This window comes from Hemicordylus capensis, chromosome 5 (assembly GCF_027244095.1).
Source record: "Hemicordylus capensis ecotype Gifberg chromosome 5, rHemCap1.1.pri, whole genome shotgun sequence".
Taxonomy (NCBI): Eukaryota; Metazoa; Chordata; class Lepidosauria; order Squamata; family Cordylidae; genus Hemicordylus; species Hemicordylus capensis.
The window spans coordinates 206,350,386-206,364,546 of NC_069661.1; the positions used below are offsets into that span (position 1 = coordinate 206,350,386).

Below are 14,161 nucleotides of genomic sequence, written 5' to 3' on the forward strand. Positions count from 1 at the left end.
CAAAATAAGTCATGGATGCTTCAGCCTAGCAGAATTCTTTTTCTCGTGTTACTGTCACGGGGAGACCAGACTTCTTCATATGCATTGTTGTTCAAACTGTTCTGGTATAGTTCGCACAAATATTACCTATAATTACTTGAAAGTAATTCCAAGAGGCGCTTCACATGATCAAAGTGAAGTGCCTCAAGGTGGTGTGCAGGGAGAGTGGGCTAAGCCCGCACACTAGCAGAGTGCTTGCCCTGGGTGACTGGATCGGCCGCCCACACGACTACTGGCTCTGACCGTCATGGAGCAGGTTGGGGTTGTGGGAAGTCCCAAGATGCCCTGCATGAGGACGTGGGGCATTCTGGGGAGACCCATGAGGCTGGGAGGCTTGTAGGAGCCTCCTGGTTGTGGGTGTGCTCCTCGTGAGCTGCCTCAGCACAAAGCCGTGCCACAGTGTATCACAACCAGGAAAACCATGTTAATGGAACGCTCGATCCGTTAACCTGGTTTAAGGGGAGGGGGAATTAGGTGGACTAGCTGCCATAGAGCCACCAGGCTCGCCTGCGAGCCCGGTGGTTCTGAAACTCACTAGAAACCAGGCTGGTCTCCCTTAGCCTGATTTCTAATGATCATCAGAATGCCTTCTATGTGTAGTTTTAAAAAGTTTCCTTGCTCTGCTTTTCCCCCTCATTGCTTTCCCCAGCTGGTTCTTAGTATTAAGTGTTTGCTTATTTATCACATTCATATTCTGTCCTCTGTCCTAAGAATTCAAGATGGCATACCTGATGTTAATCCTGTTTTATCTTGTGACCCCATGTGCTTACATTGTGAACCAGGAATTTTAACCCAGGTCCTCCTGATCCAAGTGAAACCATCTCTCCATTCACTATTCATTCATTCATTCATTCATTCATTCACTATTCATTCATTCATTCATTCATTCACTCACACACCCAGAAACCTATCTACTCACTCTCTCTCTCTCTCTCTCTCTCTCTCTCTCTCTCTCTCTCTCTCTCTCTCTCTCAACATAATCACCTTATTCAAACACTGAAGCTATTCCCATGATCAGTAGAAAGTGGGCTAAGGGAGCCTAGCCCACTTTCTCCTGATTGTGGGAACCACCAGGCTTGCAGGCGAGCCCGGTGGTTCCAAGGCAGCTAGCCTGCCTAATTCCCCCTCCTATTAAATGCGGTTAATGGAGCAAGTGCTCATTAACCTCTTTTTTTTTGCTTGTTTGCCGCCGTGGCACCCAGCGACACACGAGTAGACCCCTGACTGGGAGTCTGCAGCCAGATCATGCGGGGTATCCTGGAACTTCCGTGTTCATGCAGGGCATCCTGGAACTTCCGGGGGCCATGCAGCCCCCAATCCCTGTAGCTCCCACCGGCTCCATGATGGAGCCAGTAGTTGTGTGGGTGGCTGATCCGGCTACGCAGGGCTGCAGGCATGATCATCTGTGGGGAGAGCGGGCTAAGCCTGTTCTCCCTGCAGACCCGCCAGAAGCTCTTCTCACCTATGTTATATTAATGTACAGATGTATGTTTTTGTGTGAATGATTGAACCTGTGCATTTTAAAAGTGTACCTGGGTACACTGGGTACAAGTGTACCTGGTTAAAAGTGTACCTGGGTACAGCCCACTCATATCCATGATACAGATAGGAGGTGAACTGCTGTTCCTCCACACACATAATCAACATAATGTGTGAATAACTATGCCTGTGTATAGATCTGTACCTTTGTATACTGTACACTTGTTGAATATAAGCTGTGAATAGGACAGATATCTTGATTCTTGGTCTTGAAGGGACTCCCCGATAGACTTGCTGAGGTGGGGGGGAGAACACAGTACATGCTAAAAACCGATGGGATTCTGGATCTCATGATCTAGATAGTTTGGATTTCTGAGTTTTTGCACATTGGGTCAAACCTTCAACTGCAGTTTATGGTTTAAATTGCAATATTAACCTACTTTCCCAAATAATTCCAGGTGATCTCATAAGCTTACTTTCCTTAAGGAAAGTAAACTTAAGAGTTCACCTGGCATTGTGCGTCCATGTGAGTTGGTGTGTCCCTATCAACTTTTCAATGCCTGGACCAATATGAACCGAATTGGGTACAGTTGTAGGGACACATAGGGACACCTCAGTGGCATAGTTTGTAATTATGTCATCCACCCCAGTTCAAGATAGCGGATATGTAAATGTTTGAGGCACAAGTGGGTTAATTTGCAAACCGCCTAACCAATTTGAACCAAATTTCCTACAGCTGTAGAGACACATAGGGACACCTCAGTGGCATAGATAGTGATGATGTCATCCACCCCAATCCAAGGTGGCGGACACGTGAACATTCGAGGCACAAGTGGGATAACTTGTGGACCGTCTAACTGATCTGAACCAAATTTATACCAAATTTGATACAGTTGTAGTGAGTGACACATAGGGACACCTCATCGGCATAGACTGTGATGATGTCATCCACCCTGATTCAAGATGGCAGACATGTAAACATTTGAGCCTCAAGTGGGCTAACCTGTGAACTGCCTAACCAGTTTGATCCAAATTTGGTATGGCTGTAGCAAAGGGACACTTCAATTTCATAGTTTCCACACAGGGACACCCCAATGGCATAGTGATGATGTCATCCACCCCAATTCAAGATGGTGGACACATGAATGTTTGAGGTGCAAGTGGGCTAACTTGTGAACTGCCGAACCAAATTTGGTACAGTTGCAGTGAGTGACACATAGAGACACCTCTGTGGCATAGTTTGTGATGATGTTATCCATCCCAATTCAAGATGGCAGGCACGTGAACGTTTGAGGCATAACTGGGCTGACTTATGAATAGCCTAAACCATTTGAACCAAATTTGTTGCAGCTGTAGGGACACATAGCGATGGCTCAAGGGCATAGTTTGTAATAATATCATCCACCCTGATTCAAGATGGTGGACATGTGAACGTTTGAAGCACAAGAGGGCTAACTTGTGAACCGCCTAACTGATTTTAACCAAATTTGCTACAGATGTAGGGACATATAGGGACACCTCAATGGTGTAGATAGTGATGATGTCATCCACCCCGATTCAAGGTGGAGGATACGTAAACGTTTGAGGTGCAAGTGGGTGAACTTGTGAACTGCTTAACCAATTTGTACTAAATTTAGTCTAGTTGCAGGGATAGTGAAAGGAAAGAAGGCAGGTTAGTTCTTTCCAGAACTTCTTGTTTGTTCACTTTCTATCCTGTTTTCCCCCTCTAAATGTGATTGATCACTTAGATAATGTAAGAGCAATACAAGCAATATAAATCCTGAAAACAATATACATCATATCGTATCATATTAATCTGTATTTCACACTCCTCCATAAGTGTCACAACCCAGCCATGAGAACTTCCTATCCCAGGAACGTGGAGGGAGTCACTAAGCCTCTTGAAATAAAATAATCTCTGCCAGGAGAGGCTGCAAGAGATACTCTTACACCAACTGAGTTTGGCAGGCTGCTTTTGGTAGATGGGTGGAGTTCACACATATGATTCTACCACACAGAATGTCCTGCTCTGATAATATCTGAAAGGGTAGAAAAGTACACGTGGAAATAGGAATTTATTTAACAATATAGAACATAGCTTGTTCAGGGCTTTGGAGACAAGCATTTCTTCTGAAGTATTTCAGAATAACCAAGATACGGTATTGGTGGTTTTAATTTTTTTGTATGTATTTGGTACCTTGTGTTCACTACCTATTTTTAATAAGTGTTTTGTTTTGCAGTTACAATGAAATGGATCCTGAAATATTTTCATTAAACAATTCAGGCACCATAATAGTGAGACCAACTGTAGAGGAAGAAATGAAGACTAAACCTACAGTTTTTACAAGAACACCATCAGGAAGGATTAAAAGAAAAAAGGGTAACCAAAATAAATGGGCAATAAACAGTGTATTTGAAATCTTGCTTTATTCTGTTGTTTATTTGAACTTAACCTCTTTCCTATTGAATCACAAAAAATGCTTAGGACAAGTAACAATGGATTTGTTCTGAAAACCGGTCTCACAATATAATTTAAAATTATTATTTTTTTAAACGTGTGCTGGCTATTTATGGCCAGGATTGAGTAGGTAGGAGGAACTAGTGTTCTAGTATGTAGTATTGTTGAGGGATTCATGTGATTTTGGAAATGACCTGAACTGTGGGCTGATGCTATGTGGGCTTAGTTTGATTACATGTTGAAATGGTCTTGTGTTTTGGTTTACATGCTCCTGAATCCTGGTTTTTTGAATGTGCTCATACATTTCACTACCTCATAGCTAATCAACACAGCAAGACAACTGAGGGTCCTGCAAAAAATAAATATATCAGCATTTGGGCACAGCAGAACATTAACATGGCTAGCTTAGCATGAACTGAAGGAGCACTTTCACTGTTTCTGTTTTGCCTATCTCATCCATCTAGCCTGTATATCCTGACCTGCTTCAAAATCTGAGCTTTAGCCCTGCATCCATTTCATCCTGTGTCTTGCAGTCTGATATGCATCCTTTGTCACTTCTAGTACTGTTGCTGTTCCTGTACCTTGTCTCAGATATGCCTCATGTTTCCTTGCATTGTCCTGTCTGTTTTCTTGGATCCAGTGCTGCTTTTCTTGCTTCCACAGTTCTGTTTTGATCTAGCTCCTGATCCTGTCTTGACTGCTTTCTCCAATTCCGACTAGCCCATTTATCCCAAGTTGTTTTGGTTCTGATTTTAACCCTGGTCTTTCCTTAATTTATGTGCCTGAGTCCCAGATATGGTCTAGATTCTGTTGGATCATGGGACAGTGGTGGTCTTTTGGTACAACTGATAAGTGATTGGTAGAGTAGGTAGACTTTAATCAGAATGTAAAAGGACCCAATAGATCATCCCTGTTCTTTGACAGAATAACTGTACCTAAAGCATCCCTCAGAAGAGCCCTGTCCTATTTACCACTGAAGGGTTTTGCACAACCTTCTTAAAGAGTTTTGTTTATACTGCTGAATTGCTCTTACATTGGAGTTTTCTCAATACTTAACCTAAGTCTACCTAGCTTAAGCAATTGCATCTTGTCTGACTTTAGTGGATAGGAAGAATGTGCAGTTTTGCCCTTTCCTTTTTCAAATATTTTTCAAAAATGGTCTGTGTATTTTCCTTCTGTCTCACTTGAAATCATCTCCTCTGGCAAATACACCCAATTCCTTTGTGCCATTTCCAGTACTCCTCATGTTTGAATGCAGCAAAAGTGATACTTGTGTTTTGGGAAGAATGTTTTATTCAGTTTCTAATTCATATAATCCCTGCATCTTTCTCAGCTTTGCTTCTTTTATCTTTCTTTTCTATATTTATAATTTACATTTAGGGGAGGGCCTGCAGCTTAGTAACGGAGCATAGGCTTCAAATTCAGAAGGTGCCAGATTCAATCCCTGGCATTTCCAGGTCCAAAGAACAGAGAGACAGTGCCAGTCAGTGTAGACAATGCTGACGTATATGGACAAATTCACTGACTCAGTATTGAGCATCTTCAAATGTTCATAAGTACATTTTTCATTGCTAAGATCAGCTTTCCAGTGTATAGTCCAGTTTAGGAGTATGGCTGTATGCTACTCCAGGGTCAGAGGCAGTATGCCTCTGAAGAGCAGTTTCAGGGGAGCAGTGTTGGGAGAAAGTGGGTATGCCTTCATCTCCTGCTTACGGGCTTCCTAGAGGCATCTGGAAAAGTGCCCAGTTATGGGAAACAGAATGCTGGGCTAGATAGCCTGTGACTTGATCTAATAGGGTTCTTTTTATATTTTTAGGGATAAAGACAGGGAAAGGTTGAGGCTAAAAAAATAAAAAAAGTCTCTCAGTATTGGCTTGCTACCTTTTGATCTGATGGTTTTGTAATTTTGTTGTGGAGTTATGTACCGGAGGGATGTTGAATTAGGTGACAATAACAGAATAAGTGGGATTAGTCAAGCACCTATTTATTTGTTGATTGGAGACTGAGACTGTAGCATGTCAGTTACACTCCTTCTCAGCTGCTTACTTGACAAAATGACTATTGCATTCCTTGGAGTACCCATAAGAGCAGATTCCAGAGAACGTAGCAAAAAACCGCTATTGATTTGTTCATGTTTGTATGTGTGCAGCTATATCGCTCTGTATGCAAGAATGCAACCACTTCAAGACATGTCTTTGAAAGGAAGGTGTTTTAATCAGAAAATGATTATCTATTCTGACTCCTGCCTATCTTAAAATAGGTCCACTGATAGGAAGTGAGCTATCAGTGAGTTAAGTGAGCTTTATCAGTTTTACTTCTGCTGTTAACCGCATAACAGTGTAACTGTATATTAGGAACATAGGAAGCTGCCTTATACCAAATCAGGCCATTGGTCCATCTAGCTCAGTATTGTTTACACAGACTGGCAGTGGCTCTCCAAGGTTCTAGGCAGGAGTCTCTCCCAGCCCTACCTGGAGATGCCAGGTATTGAGCCTGTGACCTTCTGCATGCAAAGCAGATGCTCTACCACTAAGCTGTGGCTCCATTCCCTAAGGGGAATATCTCACAGCAGACAGCGCTCACATGTAATCACCTGTCCAAATGTAAACCAAGGCAAACTCTGCTTACAAAGGGGACAATTCATGCTCTATACTGCAAAACCAGCTCTCCTAAGACTTTCTAAGACTGCATGGTGTCGTGGCACAAGAAAAACCTGATTAGTGGCTTCTTGTTACATCTCTTAAGATAGATAATCAGCAAGTAGCCCTTCAATATCTTTTGGATGCCACTGCAGCAGATTTCATTATGCAACATCTCCCTCTTTTGCACCACTGTTCTAGTGAGGTGCAGCAAGTAGGGGACCAGAACTCCAGTTTGAGAGTAATAAGAGCAATAACCTCCGTCAGTCAGCCAGCAAAGGAGCCCTAGGAAATGCTATGACCTTTCATTGTTTCTTCATATTGGCTTCTAGTCTAGGCTTTTTGCTATGATAGGAGCATCTAATAAAATTCTGAACTCCAGGGAAGACCTCTTGTGGATATTCTGCTGCCAATTATCTCACAGCAACTCAGGACTCCCTTGCTCTTTGCTCAGACGCACTTGACCCATCTTCCCCTGCCTTCGACTCTGGTTCTTCCTTGCCTGCTTCTGACCCTACATTACAGAGTGCTTCTTCGGACACTGATTCCAGTTCAAGCCTGCTTGATCACAGTAATTGCCTCACTCCTGAAACTGATACCATGGTGGATCCCACTGATCCGGCCCAGCTATCATCTTCGGTCTCAGCTTCAGGTGGGTTCCTACATATTGGCCAAATGTCTGACAATTCTTGAACAGATAAGGAAAGCCATTTGGAGTTAAAGGGAGGTCACAAGCTGTTCTCTTTTTTTCAAACTGCAGGGTTTTACTTGGAGTACTGTGTGTGTGTGTGTGTGTGAGAGAGAGAGAGAGAGAGAGAGAGAGAGCACGCTAAGAATAAAGATGTCTTGTATGTTTTTACATTGGTTACATTGTAGAGGTGAACCAAGCTTTTATTTCTGCTAGGCTTGGTTCTGAGATAGGAAGATGTCCTTATAAATCATCTGACAGCTAACCCTTCACTGCATATTGTCCAATGCTCCATCTCAGGGCCTTGACAAAACCAGGTTTTAACAGTGGTAGAAGTCTTAGGCATCTGATGTAGATGGTGGCAAGCCGTTGCATAGTATGTGGGTAGTTGCAATGTTAAAATTAGTTTAGCTATCAATGAAAAAAGGAACATTGCAGGGTAAAATCAAAGTTGGACAGGTCAAGCTGAGGAGCTGGCAGATGGGATACAGTCTGGCGGGTGCTGACAAGTAATTGTGGTTTCCTGCGATGATGGACTGCTCATATTAAAGAGCAGCAGCAGACCTGGGGATAATAGTGGGGAAAGTGGAAGGTAGCTGTTTCACCACAGTCATCTGGAGGCGTCTGCATACAGAATTCTGCTGCTGTGCTGTCCTGATGTGCCTACAGTTCCCTTCTCTGACGGGATGTCCCTCTTAGAGGAACCAGCACCTGACCTTTGGGTTAGTCAGTTTGAGCTCCACAGCAGCTAAAGTATATTCTCTGTGGACAGTGTGAAACGGGGGAATCAGATGGCCAATTCAGAGTGTACTACCCAAGTCCATCCCTGGATTCACTAAATTCAATCTTGGCATATTCACTGAATTATGGATATGTGACTATTCCATTAAAATCAAATCCTATCTGATATAGGTTTTATGTGTCCCAAAGTGTTCTGTGTTACTATGTATATTTGGACAGAATTACAGCTGTTCTTTCAATATTAACAGATTCGGATAATTGTGGGCTAGATAGGCTTCATTATTTGTCAATACTTGTGTTTGGTTTTTTTTTTTAACAGATCAGGAAAACATTATTACTAATTGCAGTGTCTTTGAGAATTTGTTCTCAGTGTAACCACTGATAATTTCTCATGTTTTTAGTTGCTGATGAAATTTCCGAGCACAGTTCTAAGTTGAATGAAAGAGATATGGCTCGACCTCATGGAACAAGTGAAAAAGGAGGGAGTACTACTGTCAAGGAACGTGAACGAGCATTGTGTTATTCTGCTATTCTAGAGCATTTTCCTAAAATCTTTCTTCATTTCAAAAGAGCTGTGGTAACATCTTCTTAAATTAATGTACTATTTATTTAGTAGATTGGGTTAAAAAATCTAGTCTGTACCAATTTCAGTTGATAACACATATGAGCCTTTGTTTCATATGCTTACAGTAGCTATTCTCTTCCAGGTGTAAGTAGAGATATGGTTCAGATAATCTAACTCTACTAGTAGTAGCTAACAGTGTTCCCTCTAAGGCATGCTGGTGTGCATGCACTCACAAGGTTTTTTATGTCCGCTCAGTTAATTTTAGATCCCGCTCAGGTTGAATCAGGAAGGCCCCACTTTGAATGCACAGCACACACACTGCCACTCAGAACAAAACTCATTCCTCACACAGATGAAAAATATTAGAGAGAACACTGCTCCTGGCTCTCCAGATTAGCCTGCACTTTTGGGTTCAAAGCAGGTGTTTTGGGAATGTAGGAGCATTGGCAGGAGCTCATCAGTTATTTCACTGACCTTTTATCTCTTCCATCTTTCCGACCCTATCCTTAAGTGTCACTTTAGGATAGACAGGGACAGTAACAGAGAGGGCAGGGAGATGACAGGATTTTGGTCTTTATTATTATTTTCTAGCCTTCCCTATCCATGGAGTGGGGTGCTGGTCAGGTGGCATAGAAGGGACCTTCTCACACTTTCTTCTCTGTGTTGCTGGGACAATGTAGGGCAGGCCTGCTCAACTTAGGCCCCCTAGCTGTTTTTGGACTACAACTCCCATAATTCTCAGCCACAGCAGCCAATAGCCAGGGATTATGGGAATTGTAGGCCAACATCTGCAGGAGGGCCGAAGTTGAGCAGGCCTGATGTAGGGACACGGAATCCTATTGTTGCTTCAGAAGCCATTTGAGCCAGCCCTCATTCTTCCTCATGGTTGGAGGGACAATGCACTGCTAGCAGTCATGGGCACTTGATCCTCATATGCCAGTAATTTTGGTCAATGTACCTTGAAGCTTTAACAGATATATGCCACTCAGTTACTCTCTGACTGCTTGACTATAGGTGGTTTTTAATCTACCTGTCTTCCAGCCCTACTACTCTTTTAAATGATCTGTTTTTCTTTCAGTTGTCTGTATTCAGCTGTAAACCTTTTTCCTCCTCCAAGTTACCCATCTTGGTTTTAGCTGGGTATTATTATGAGTCCTTTTTTTGGGAGTTCAGAGAGGTAGAACTCCCCTCTGCTTGCCATAGAGGGAAGCTTGTTTCCTTTTTCTGTGACTGAGAAAAAACAAAATAATTAATAGATGGTTAATAATTTTTAAATGGTTGTGAATTCCCATTCCCATGATATCCATCATATTGCATGTGTTCATCCATGGGTAGCTTGGTGGCATATATACAATAGTGATTGATAAGATTTTAGGGAGATATTGATAGGATGAAAATTGTGAACTAAATCCTAGGTGTGTTCAGAGCATCATCACCAGTTTGTCTTTTACCTTTCCCATTAAGTGATTGAAGAGATATTTGATGTAATATATTTTGTATTAAGAAATTAGAATGGAAGACATTATAGGTTTGTGAAAAGTATTAGTGTAAGTTCTTAACAGTAGCTAATTCAACTACATAATAGCAATGAAAAATACATAGAGATTTGCATCCTAATTTTATGCTTGGAAATAAGTTCCATTGTATTAAGTGGAGTTACTCTCAAGTAAGTGTGTTTAGGACTGAAGCTACTGTAACAATGATTCCTGTTTTAATGTTGAAGCCATTGAGAAGTCTCTGATTACCATGCTTCAGATTTGTATTTTGAAACATTATTATTCAGGTTTTTGCTCATCGTGGTGGCCACTGGACATTGCTTCAAAATGCCTGCCGAGACCTCTGGAACTATACTCAAGAAATACAGATGATTATGAAACATTCAGAGTCTTTTTGTGTATCATTTGCTATTACTAGGGAACTTTTCCTTAATACCATTTGGCAACCATATTGCCTGGCATCAGATATGTTGCTTGATATGATCGTTGATCTCCAGGCTAGCAACTCAGTTAAGGTAAATGTGTGTTTATTAATGTGGTACACCTTATGTATTAAGTTATTTTTTGGGTTTAAAAACATTTAAGAGAAATTATACAAAAAACAATTTCTCCTTTTTTCCATTTTTAATTTTATTAGATTTTACAATATTTCTTTTTGTTCTTTGTTCTTCTCTGCTATCCATTGCACAACTTTTATTGGCCGCATTAAACTAGGCATGTCAGCAGAATTCTCCAAGCGTAGGTTTGGAGAAGAACTCGGGGGTGTGTGTGGAAAAGTTATGTTGAAAAGAGAGAGACAAGCTCTTGAAATTTCCAGAATTCTTCCCTGCTCAGGGAATTTCATCAGTCATCATGAATACTATTGAAAAAGGGGCCACAACTGAGTGTAGAGCATCTGCTTAGCATGCAGAAGGTTCAAGGTTTAATCTCCAGCATTTCTAGGTAGGGTTGAGAAAAAATCCTGTCTAAAGCCCTGGAGAGCCACTGCCAGTCAGAATAGATACTACTGAGTGAGATGGACCAGTGGTCTAACTCAGTTGATGGTAGCGTTGTGCACCCTAAAAAATGTCAAATCTGATCTGACCTAACAGAAAAAAAACACAAACATCAAAAGGACACACAAATAATTTATAATCTTTATTGTATGTTCAGATCATAAATATTGCTAATTTTATTTGAGCTCATTTCATCTTTCAGTTTCTAAAATGTATGCATTTTAAATTAAAATTAATTAGTGGTGAACACAATATTGTTGAATCTTGAAAGTATATGTTATTATGTATATGTAAGTAGATGATGTGAATGTGCAGCATATGCAGTTATATCTGTGTGAATGCAGCATCTAGTAGCATGTCCAAAAGGTTAGACTAATGACTAGATCTTTAATGGACAGGAACAGCATGGCATATAGTGGGACACAGTGGAGCCATGCACACGACCAAAGTAGTGGCGGGGAGGGTGGCGGGGAGGCAGGGATAGACCTACCTTCCCTGCAGATGAGCAACAATTTCTCATTGGGTTGCTGCCATGTGCCCACATGCTCCGCGCTGCTGTGTGCAGCGCGGATCTCTGGAGGCCAGGACTCATTTTTCCAGTCTCCAGGAATCCTGCAATGCCCTGCTCAGTGAACATGGTGCATTTGGGAATTCTCCCAGGAGTCGGATGCTCTAGGCCCCTGCGTGCAGCCCGAGCATGCACACAATCCCAGATCTGAGTAAAGGGCCCTATTGCACCTTTTAACCCAGGCAGAGCCCAGGTACAAAACTCAGGCTACTGGGGGAGGCATAGCTGGGATTGCCCTTGATCCCAGCGCTGCACACAAACAGCCTACCGAGGTAGGGCTGCCCTAACCTTGGTAGGACTGCTCAGGTGCACAGCACCAGTTTCTCAGCATCTGCAGGGGGACCTTGAGTGGGCTTGAACATCTGGAATGGGAACTTGGAAGAATTTTTTTTAAAAAATCCTTGCTGTAATACTCTTTCTTCTCAATTTATAGATTATTGAAGCTGAAGGAGATTTCTGTGTTCCAAGTTGTGTAGGAGACATTGCTCATGAAGAAGGTGGTTCTAATCTTTCCTTTGAATATCCATTTGATGATATTAATGTTGTTGACTTGCAAGGAGTACGTAATTTGATCCTGCGAACTGTAGAAATTCTATTTCATTTGAAGAAGTGGGAATCACTTGTATACATAGCCATGCAGTTTAACACAATTACACAGTAAGTAAGCAGTTGTGGGAGGGCAAAGGATAATATTTATTTGAAATATTAGCAGTTTTCTGATTTTAACATCTGTTTGGCTTTTTTCAGTGAGAGATATGCAGAGCAAGTGACTCCTCTGCTGGTGTTTGCTCAGAGACAACTTCAAGAAAGAATACAACTCAGTGATGCTAGTAGTTTTCAGCCACTTTTCAAAGAACTTGTCACTGCTACTGGAGATAAGGTGAAGAGCTTCAGATGTATTTATTTTGAATCATAATGTGTCAGATTGGCTGGGCCAATGGCAGCAATACCTGGGGTTGTAGCTTCAGAAGCCACGACTGAGAGCACCAGTAACAGGGTGCTGGTCAGGCAGAGGGTCAGGGATTGATGGACCAAACAGAAATCAAGAGCCAAGTACATGCTAGAAGTCAAGCCTGATAATCCATCAAGAATAAGAGCCAGAGAGTGAGCCAGGAACATGCAGAAGGTCAAGCCAGTAAGTCATCCAGTTGGAGGATCAAGTCAAGAGCCAAAGTCAGAGCCACGCTGAAAGTTGAACCAGATCAGGAGTCAGGACCCAGAAGAATTAAGCAGGTAGCAGGAGTCACTCTGAGTGGTCAAAAGAAGTAACAGGGAGGTGTGTACCAGATCAAACAAACCCTGATACTGAAGCACAGTCTGCCTCAGCCAGGAAGTCTCTTTATACTTCCTGTTCCTGTGAGAAAGCCAATGAAGAGATGCCTGGGGTGGGGCTTGCTCAGACCTGCAGAAGCCCCAAAATTAGCTTGCAAAGTGGCCAGCTGCCACAGGGGGCAGCAATGTGCAGAGCAGGCAGGACATGATATAATGACAAGATTAGGTTTAAATTGCATTTTGAATTTGGGTCTGTCTCCAGAGGTACACCTAGGTAATTTTGGAGCATGCACCTAAAGGCCTTTGGAGGCCCCCCTCCCCTGCAAATTAAGCATAATCATGCTCAGCCAGGTGACCACACCACCTGAGACAGACTACAAAGGATTGAGGGCCCCCAGGGGCTGTGGAGGCCCTGGACTTTGGCCCAGAAGTCCAGGGGTAAGAATGCCTCTGTCTGTCTCTGTGAAAATAATTTTGACAAAAAGTTCTTCTGTGTGATTGTGATGGTATTGGGTTGCTTGAAGAAATGCCCCAGTGTCTGCTGGCTCCACATGAATATCCTTTTAATATTGGTATGTGCATACTCCCCAATTCCCCATGCAGTGAGAAGTTCCAGAGGTGCAGTGGTGCTTGGTTTCTGGCTTCCTTTGGAGGAGAGGTCACTGAAAGTTTATGGTGCCTTTCAGTGTTCTCTGTAACAGGGATTTCCAGATGTTGTTGACTCTCAGAAATCATCTGCTCTCATGTGGAGGATACAAACCTTCTTACAAAACTTTCCCTGCAGGGTGATATCTCAGTTATTAGCTCGCCTAAATAAACATATACTCAGAAGTCATTCTTGCCCTGCCGCTGCCCCGGGCCTCTTCCAAATTGCCACCCACCCCTGTGCAGACCTGGCAGTGACATGGGCCCTGTGGTAATGCTGCCTTCCGCTTCACTGGCCCCACCCCTAGCTGCCCAACTCTGTGCTCCTCGGTCAGAAGCCCAGCACTTGGTTGCCACCCCTAATCCCCTTGCTCATTTCTCAAGAAGTGACGTGCAGCCCCAACTGGCAGTATTTCAGGCTGGCTGGTCTCTTTCTTTCTCCACTCCCGCAAACCTATGGACTTTGTCTCCACCATTTTGTTAAAGACGAAGCACAGAAATTTGTTTTTGGAAGGGAAGAAGAAAGAGAGAGCCAGCCAGGGAGACTGACTGATGCTGGATGCCTAATGTGATCGG

General features: G+C 42.7%; 1 protein-coding gene across 5 annotated transcripts in view; it reads left to right on the forward strand.

Annotated features, from left to right (window-relative positions):
* CFAP54 (cilia and flagella associated protein 54) overlaps positions 1 to 14,161 on the forward strand; it is a 264,824-nt gene that overhangs the window by 126,559 nt on the left and 124,104 nt on the right. For 4 of the 5 annotated variants that reach the window (XM_053252437.1, XM_053252439.1, XM_053252438.1 and 1 more), the window contains 6 exons: positions 3,759 to 3,898; positions 7,070 to 7,267; positions 8,446 to 8,621; positions 10,393 to 10,620; positions 12,102 to 12,325; positions 12,416 to 12,548. In XM_053252437.1, coding sequence (XP_053108412.1) covers positions 3,759 to 3,898; positions 7,070 to 7,267; positions 8,446 to 8,621; positions 10,393 to 10,620; positions 12,102 to 12,325; positions 12,416 to 12,548 — 1,099 coding nt within the window. The remainder of the gene's footprint in view (positions 1 to 3,758; positions 3,899 to 7,069; positions 7,268 to 8,445; positions 8,622 to 10,392; positions 10,621 to 12,101; positions 12,326 to 12,415; positions 12,549 to 14,161) is intronic. The other variant, XM_053252440.1, reaches the window with a different exon arrangement.